Raw genomic sequence first — 9548 nt, 5'->3', positions numbered from 1 at the left:
TTATAATCCCTTCAACTTTGTTCTTCTTTCTCAAGATTGCTGTTGCTACTCGGGGTCTTTTTTTATTCCATATAAATGTTTGGACTATTTGTCCTAGGTCTGTGAAATATGCCATTGGTATTTTAATAGAGATTGCATTAAAACTGTAGATTGCTTTGGGTAGTATGGACATTTTAATGATTTTGATTCTACCAATCCATGAATATGGTATATTCTCCCACTTGTTTATGTCTACCTCTGTCTCTTTTTTCAATGTCCTGTAGTTTTCAGAATACAGGTCTTTTACCTCCTTGGTTAAATTTATTCCTAAGTATCTTAATTTTTTGTTGTGATGGTAAATAGGGTGGTTTGTTTAGTTTCTCTCTCTGAGAGTTTACTACTGGCGTATAAGAATGGTATGGTTCTTGGGGTATTACACTGGTTATACCTATTGATTTGATTGTCTCCCATGGGACTGGGGTCTGTGCTGTGCAGAGCAGCTCCACGAGCACCCATGCACTGTGGTGCTTGGCGGCTTCCTCTGAGTCCAGGTGGAGCTGGGCTTGTGTGTATGTGTGAGGCACGCTCTGTTGATTTGTTGACTGCTGCTGGAGCCTGGTCTGGGCTGGGGAGCCTTGTGAGTGCCTATGCTGTAGTGCATGCTCGTTCTGCTTTTTCACCAGCTGGGGCAGCACCGTGGGTGTGTGCAGCAGCGTCCTGGTGCACCCATGGCTCTGTACCCTATTGGACACTGTGGATTAAGCCCCATGTGGGGTGGACATGTGCATCTGCTATGACACTCTTGTTATTGATGGAGCTCTTTTAGGAGGGGTGGCTGGGGATGCACTGTGGTGCCCTTGCAGGTTGGCCAGAGCACCTGAATAGAGAGATCCAACTCATGTTATCCAAGTGCGGAGAGGATGGAAAGAATGGTGCTCATTAGGTCTTCTGACTTAGTGGTTTCCCGCAGATTCTGGAGAGCTCCAGTGGTTACTCAATCTTCTCTATGCTCTTTTGTGTGTGTGCATAAACTCTTCAGTTATCTCTCAGTAATAATTGCTCCAAATATAGATGTCCATTTGGTGTGCTCATGGGAGGGGACAAACTCTGCCTCCTCTTATGCCACCATCCTGATCTTGCCTGTGAGATGAAGTTTTTTCTTTTTAAAGCTGATTGGGAAATGTAGTTGGCGTCTACAGGCGAATGGGTTTGCTAATCTTCCCTGTCTTAGAGTAACTTAATTTTTCTTCAAAGCTTTAGGCCACCTCACCACAGAGGAAGAGCCTACCACATGGACAAGCAGAGAGTTCAAGTGTGCAAAAATGGTCGCTGAACTTGTGCGTTTAGTCTCTTTGTCAGCTTTACCAATTAGGTACTTCTGCCAGGGAGAAGTGGGCAAGGGGAAGAGAGGAGTTCAAGGCACTACTTTAAGTCACTTCCCTCCGAGAGGACACTCCAGCACTTATAATCATTGGTACAGTTGGATAAAGGTGTTTACTTTTTTTTTCAAGTTGGATAGAAAGGCTACTTGTTCTGAAATATCAGACCTCAAATCCCCATTTACTCACCAGTCTTCTAAGGAAGTCAGAAGAGCCTTATGGCAGGGAGAAAGTGAAGGCCATAATCTTGTGGCACTTTGGGCTGATGATTGAGGGATACTTGTGGTGTCTTCTGGGACACCCTGGGGGAGGCGCTGTAATTAGGGGGTGGGAGTGGCCTGTGGAGGAAGAAGCATTTGGGAAACACTGCAGTGGGGTATATCCAGCATGGCTCCAGCAGGCCCCAAAGCAGTTGCACGCAGAAGAGTAAGCAAGGTTGCCGGGCCATCATCTCTCCAGGTTGTTCTTTCACCTCCCCTTCTTTGTCCCTCTGCAGTTCTTTAAAATTAGTAAAATTAATGGATGTTTTTTATTGTGTATCTTTTGACCAAACACAAACTAAGCTCGAGATAAGTAATTATCAGTATTCCTTAGTAATCACATAGCCCATGATGAAAAAAAAAGAAAAGAAAAAGTCTCTCCTTGAACCAGGCTCCTCTAAACTTTCTTCTCAGTTAGGCCTTGACCTTGGAACTTCCATGTCTGTTCTCATCACCTAATTTTAGTCAGTTTAGTAAAAATCCCCACCCTTAATATATGATTAAATTCTTCATCCCCACACCAGGTATCTGATCAGGTTGACATGCCTTCTGTAAGGATCGTGTGAAGATAGTTTAGCCAGAATCCTCCCCTTACTCCTGATGTTTTCTCTTATTAAGTTCACATCTACTGACCCCTGCCCTGCTCCTTGGGTATCAATCCCCACTAGTCTATGTTATATTTGGAACTGAGTCCAGCTGTATATTGAGGTCTCTTTTCCTCTATTGCAATAGTCTGAATAAAATCTGGTTATACAACTCTACTGTCCATCCAGTTCTGGTTTTCTTTGAATACCCCCACTTCCAATATCAAATAGGGTTAATAATATTAAAACAGCAATTATCAAACCCAAATGGGAGAATCTTTTGCACTACATTTTAATCATAAAATATTTAATATTTACCTTAGACTAGATGCCACACAGCATACAAAAATAAATACAATATAATATTCCCTGACCTTAAGGGACATTTGATGTATATAACAAACCAAGAAAATAAATTGACTAATATTTATTTTTTATTTATTAAAAAATATTTTATTGTACCTTAAGGGACATTTGATGTATGTAACAAACTAAGAAAATAAATCGACTAATATTTATTACAAATTATTTTATATGGCAAATATAAGAATAACCATACAGCTTGAAAAATATTTAAATTAATATATTTGCTTTATTTACCTTGATGTACTATGGTGATGGAATAATATAAACAGGTAAAAAAAATAGAGTTTGTCTCCATCAATGACCTCAAAGATTTTGAACTGGTTAATGGCAAGTGAGGAGGAGGCAAAAAACAAGGTGGAGGATTTACAGAAGCAAGAAAGCTAGCCCAGCTTTGAAGAAAATGCAATAGGACTTCCAATGAAACAAAAAAGCAGCTTCCTGGGACTTGATTGGTCCTCAAGTTCAGCAGAGTCTGACTCGACATCAGGGACAAGTCCAGACAGGGCAAAGCCTGAAAGCACAAACATATCTGTTGGCTCTCAACTGACCATGCCACTCCCCTATGAAATGGCACCTTTCAGTGCACCTGCACTGCCTGATAAGTAACATGCCAGCGCCTTCCCCTGGCGGAAGGGTCCTCCAGGCTAAGGCTTGCCTCTCGGGCCTCCCTCCTCCAGTGAGTGTTCCCATGGCACTCACCAGGCTGCTTCTATTCCCTTATGTGAGCTCCCAGCAGGAAGGCCCTGCTCTCAGCTTTACACAGCTGACTTATTCATGGTCAGAATCTCCCTGACCTCCTTTCCAGATGGCCAGGGATATATCTTTTTTTATTGAACCTACTACATTACAATGACCCGGTTTATGTAACTGGTTCCTTTATGACACTGCGAGTTATTGAGGGCAGTGGCTACCTCTCATTCATTTTAAGAAACCCGCGTACTTAGCATAGCCGACTAGTGAAAGTTTGTGAGAGAAAATGAAATGCCCTAAAGCAGGGACTGAGGCTCATGGGACTATTTTGTAGTGGTGGAGTGCCTGAGTGGGGTTGAAAGCAAGACTTTCCAGTAGACTAACGGAAACAAGCCTGGTAATCCCCTTCTAATAGGGTGGCTGGAGAAAGTAAATGAAATCAGGCATACAAAGCATTGGATCAGCGTAAGCAAGCTGAGTTCTTTCCTCACCCCCACCACAAGCTGAGTTCTTTCCTCAAATACCACGCCCAATACAACCAGTGACAATAAGCGAGACCTGTTTCCCCAAGACGTGTTTAATTGCAAGAATAGAGGTAAAATCAACTCTCGATAAACATCAAACTATGGTTTCACGTTGCAAGGGCCCGCTGCTTTCTTTTTTCTTTTAGCCACAGCATTTCTGGATTTCTTCCGCGAGCCACAAGCAGTGCAGGATGCGTTTCTTTTCAGCAGCCAGTTCCACTTCAGAAATCTGGCCCAAGAGTTTCTGGACAAATATAGTCTGATCTTTTAGGAAAATATTCCTATTATCTCCTACATTTGGCACATTCTCCAGGGACCCAGATTTGAAATGGAAGCTTAAATGCCGGTTTCGTTTTAGACCAGGCCCTTTCTCCTCTATCCATGTCAGCGGGCTGCAAAAACAAAAGAACCGTGATGTTAGAGAGTACACAGGGGCACCAGGGATTGCCTGCTGCCTCCGGGAACAGGTCCTCGATTTGTAGCCACCTTCCTGCGACTGCTGCTCCCCAAGGTGGCTAGGGTGGCAACCCAACCTCCACCAGCCTCCCAAAGGTCATGGGTGAGCATTTCCAACTTTAGTGCCAAACAGTCCTTTAATTTTGCCACGGACAGGGGAATTCCTGCAATGCTTTTTGTGAACACCACTTTGTTATTCAGGAGTTTTTACTCTGAGTCTTATGGGTCCCTCTAGGGGAGACAGATAGGAACTACAGGCAATCTATGAACCACCTGAGATTTTGTGACAATTCTTCCCATGCGTATGTGCATTTTTATGGGAAAGGATTCCTTCATTACCTTCTCAAAGAAGACTATGACACCAGCACATGCCGGACAAAAACATGAGTGAATTCTAGCAATTGTACAACAGGGTTTCAAGTAACGATCCCTGTCTTGCTAGTTCTGTTGTGGCCTTAGAAGATCATCCTCCCCTTCTCCCCATCTCCTGCTGGGGCTCTGCTCCATGCCACTCTGCTGTTTGGCGATAGCTGAAACTTAACAATTTGTATCTGGGAACAACCGACAGAGGCTTCTCATGTGCCGTGACAAGGCCTGGAAAAATATCTACTTATAAAATCTGGCCTGCAGACTAAGAAAAGATCTGGGGGGAAAAGAGAAAAGTGCTCACAGATCCCAAAGCATTCTTCCCAGGTAGAGTCAGAAGCAAGAGCTGCACACACAGGATAAAAGGCTTTCCTCACACAGCACACTACCCACAGGGTCTGTAAAGCAAGCAGGGACCCATCTGCTTAAAGAACTGTAGTTCAGCAAGTTGCCTGTTCTGGAAGCCACTAACATGATCCATGTGTGAATCAACACCAACCCATAAATGTGATGTTCACATTCATGTCAGGCAAAGACTCTAGTAAACAGTAATTAAATTAAATTAGTAAACTTGTAAGGTGTTCAAATCTATTAATTAAATTTTTTTTTGGTTATGACTCAAATGAAAAAAAATACATGATTATTATAACCTCTATAAAAAAGTTGGTATAAATTCTTCTAAAAAGTTAACTTTAGCCTTAGCCAGTTTGGCTCAGTGGATAGAGCATCAGCCTGTGTCCCAGGTTCGATTCTGTTCAAGGGCACATGCCTGGGTTGCAGGCTTGATACCCAGTAGGGGGCGTGCAGGAGGCAGCCGATCAATGATTCTCTCTCATCAATGATGTTTCTCTCTCTCTCTTCTTCTCTGAAATGAATAAAAATATATTTTAAAAAGTTAATTTCATAGCTAGATTTTTAGGATTTTGTTTTGTGTTTGCTTTATTGAGGTAGAGATGACAAGTGACATGATATTAGTGTCAGCCTGGTGGCTAGCTTTAAAATTTATGATACAGCCTTTACAAACATTCCAGAATGTGATGATAAAGATTAATATCAAGGCTCCTTATTAACTGCTTTAACACCAGACAAAAACCACTTGAGATACTCCAAATATTTTAATCTACCTCAGAGAATTTCTCAGACCCCTCCATGTAACACACAGCCTTAGAATTTGAGGGGATACAAAATGTCAGGATGTTTCCTCCACTTCAACTTCATAACGGTAAAAATAAATAACGAGTACACATCTTTACCTATGTTGTGGTGGTGATGGTGGTGAAATTAAAAATGCCATTTGTGAGGTGGAGAATATTATATGAATGAAAAAATTATGGTATTTGCCACCTGCCCACCCTTCACCCAATGCTTTGCAATGAGAGTCAGCTCTTGTTTCCTGTTTGATTCCCACTCCACGACTGAGCACAGCACCTCCTCCTCTAAGAAGCACGATCTGACCTCTCCAGGTGCCCGTTCCCTGCACTCCTGCAGCACCCTGAGCCACCTTTAGCTCTGCACACAGGGGACAGCACCTGCCAGTGGACATGGCTGCAATTCCATGTGACCAGCATCAGAGCCCAGGACACCCTCTGCATGTTTCACCGTCATCTGTTACCTCTGCCTTTTCCTAGCAAAGAGGAGACTCCTCAAAATGGACATCAGGTTTCACTCAGGAAATAAAATAATTTTCTTTTTTAAAATAACCCAATGGTCTGTTTATTTTACTACCAAGAGATCCACCTACCTGGAAATACACATAGGAACTCTAAAACCTGAGCTGTTTTAAATATTTTACAGAGCTGAAATACTTTTAAAGGAAATTTATAAATGTGTTTTTGTTGAAAAAGACTTGGTATGAGAAATAATCAGAATGTTTGGGGAACAGTATGACAGTATGATGTGATGATAAATAAACAGAACCTTAAATTTTGATCACACTGAGAGATGAATTGTGGACATGTGATAAGCAAGCAAGATAACATATTAATGGCAGGGTCTAGGTGGTATTTGTAAGGGTGTTCACTGCAAAATTCTTTCAACCTCACCATATGTCTGAAACTTTTATAATAAAACTAGAGGCCCAATGCACTGGTGGGGAGGGTCCCTCAGCCCGGCCTGCTCCCTCTCACAGTCCAGGAGTCCTTAGGGGACGTCCTACTGTGGAGGTGATCGGGCCGGCCGATCAGGGGATGGCACTGCCCCCATCACCCCACTGCGGCCATCCAGCCTCCTCCTGTAGGAGGTGACCGGATGGGTGATTAGGGGATGGCGCCACCCCCATCACCCCGCCACTGCTGCCACCTGGCCTCCCTCTGTGGGAGGCAACCAGACAGGCTGATTAGGGGACAGTGCCAGCCCCCCCTATCACCCTTCCACTGTTGCTGGTCCCCCACCCCCATCGCCGTTTCCTCCCTCTGCCCACTGGCATGCACCTTGCTGGCCTGGTACCACCTGCTCGCCGGCTCTTCCCCCTGCCGACTGGTTGTTCCACAGTTCGGTCGATTTGCATATTATACTTTTATTATATAGGATTTGGGGAAATATTCAGGCCACAGAGCTACTAGGTCTGATATTGCTCACTTGTATGACTCAGGCAACCTGCTCCAATTCTGTAAGTCTCTGTTTACTTATTAGCCAAGGGTATCATGTTTGTCTTATTTACCTTTCAAGGCTTCTGTGAAGATGAAATAGAGAAATATACATGAAATCTCAGTAACTGTCCTGTTAGCAAAACAGGCAGCCCTTCTGGAGTTGGGGCTAAGGGTGTAGGCCCACCAGGTTCTCTAGATTCACCCTGATGAACACGGGAGAATGTCCTTAAGTTTTCTTCTCTTCACGGTTTCCCACAACCTACCGTTTGTTCTCTGTCTCCAAGCACACAGTCATTTTCAGGTACTGATCTTCCTTTCGCTTTTCCAAAGTGGCAGACACGAGAGAAAGTTCCCCGAAGAGAGAGACGAGCCAAGTCAAGCGAGAAATGCCGCTGAATGCAGGGAAACCAAACGGCTCTTCTTCCAATGGGCCAGCTGTGGGAATTACAAACACAGTGGGAAGCGGGAAGCAAAGGACTGACAGCTGGAGAGCAGGGGCGGGACATACATGGGTATGGTAGGGAGCAACCCATGTGGCTGGTGATCAGGACAGCACAGCCTCGCCTCACCACATGGGGGTGCAAGATGACGAATCACACTGACGAAAGCTCAGGTGCTTGAATGTAAACCCTTTCATAAAAGTGTCTCAATTTTTTCTTGTTTATTAGATTTGGTTTTGTTAGTATAATAAAACATTTTATTGGAAACAGCAGTCCATCTAGTCCACGGGCTAATAAAAATGTTTCAGATTTCTAATATGTATGTGCACATATACTATACACAGACACATATATAGGAATACATATGTATCCTCATCAGTTAGTGAGTTGAAGAAGTAAGAAATCAACATATTCAGCTCAAGTCTTATGTTCCTATATATACAATCTAACTATCTGTATACATGGCAAGAAGGTAAAAGTTTCATGATAACTGTGAAGAATACTATAATATCCAGAAACTATGTCAACATCAAGAAAATTGACATAGTGGTAAGTGTTTTCTTAATCTACCTTCCTGAACAAAATTATACTCAAGAGTATCTGTGTGATAAATCTATTCAAGATACAGCTCCTCTTTTCCTCAGCCTAAATTTTAAACATAACCTAGATTTAAAAGACTTCATATCCATTACATTGCTCTATAAACCAAATCTTTCTTATAACTTTGATGCCAAAGATAAATTATAAATGAAAGCAAACAGACTTCCCTTCACTATGGTGGAGTAGGTCATTGCTATATTCGTCTGCTCCCATTGCTGCATCAAAATTACAACAAAATTGTAGAAGACCCATCATTGAGAACCACCTGAAGAGTAGCTGAACAGAACTCCTAGAACTAAGGGTATAAAGAAGAAGCCACCGGAGACTTGTGGGAGAGGCAGAGACCTGATCTGGACAGGCCCCACATCCACGTTGTGGAGTTAAGAAATGGGAGGGCTCTCTCAGCTGTGGAGAAGCCCTGAGGAGCAAGCAGCCCCAGCCCCACACCAGGCTCCCCAGCCTAAGGCTTCAGTACCTGGAAACAAAGCCCCCACAACTTCTAACTGTGGGGATGGCAGTGAGTGAGATGAAGGGCTGTTGTAGACCTATGCACAGACCCACTTACTTAAACGCAATTTGTTCTGATCTCCAGCACGGGGGCAGCAGCATGAAAAGTGCCAGGGACAGACGGGGGCGGGGGGTTGGATTTACTAACTTTAGGGTGAGGGCTGGAGGGGCAGGAGTTAGGGCGGCTCAATACAAGGACAGAAGTGCTGGTGGACACCATTGTTCCTTTGTTGAGTCCTCCCCACATCCAGCCTGAAGCTCAATGGGCACAATATCTAAGCTATCCACTAAACTACGTAACACCAATCACCCTTCCCTGGTGATTCCCTGAATCCTGACCAACCAAAATCATGCTCCTGCCCCAATCTCTTTCCCAAACAGACTGGCCACCTCAGGTCGCAGTGTGCATGTTCCTGAAATACCTCTAAAGTTCAAAACTACCAAACAAGTCGCATCTGGCCACAGCAGGCCCGTTACCACTTGCTAAGCTGCCTGAAGCAAGAAACTAGTGGAAGCTGGATCAGTTCTCTACTTGGCCTCTCCCAGGTGCCTCCAAGCCAAGCACAGGTGGCAACCTTCTGCAGGTCATTTTGTACCTTCTACCAGGTAGCCCTGGGCAGACACAGGCAGTGGCTGACCTTGGCCTGATTAGCTTAGAGGATCCATGAGGGGGTCTATTTGAAATCATGAGTAATAAGCAACATCTTAACAGTTATCAAGCCTAAAGAACGTAGTGCCTTGTTTTATCCACAGAACAGACCTCTGAGCAGCAGCAATTCATGAATGAGGAAAATCTCCAGTTCTCTGGT

The 9548-nt window shown here is 43.8% G+C and overlaps 1 protein-coding gene across 1 annotated transcript in view; it reads right to left on the bottom strand.

Moving 5' to 3' along the window:
- Positions 1 to 3815: 3815 nt before the first annotated feature.
- Positions 3816 to 9548, bottom strand: part of BLVRA (biliverdin reductase A) — a gene marked incomplete at its 5' end in the record, with an annotated part of 56999 nt that continues 51266 nt past the window's right edge. Inside the window, 2 exons of the mRNA XM_015561291.1 lie at positions 3816 to 4174; positions 7456 to 7627. Coding sequence (XP_015416777.1) covers positions 3925 to 4174; positions 7456 to 7627 — 422 coding nt within the window. The remainder of the gene's footprint in view (positions 4175 to 7455; positions 7628 to 9548) is intronic.

The sequence above is a fragment of the Myotis davidii genome, unplaced genomic scaffold, assembly GCF_000327345.1.
Source record: "Myotis davidii unplaced genomic scaffold, ASM32734v1 scaffold276, whole genome shotgun sequence".
Classification (NCBI taxonomy): domain Eukaryota; kingdom Metazoa; phylum Chordata; class Mammalia; order Chiroptera; family Vespertilionidae; genus Myotis; species Myotis davidii.
Note: the sequence above shows the minus strand (reverse complement) of the source record. Positions and strands in the feature narration are given on the sequence as shown.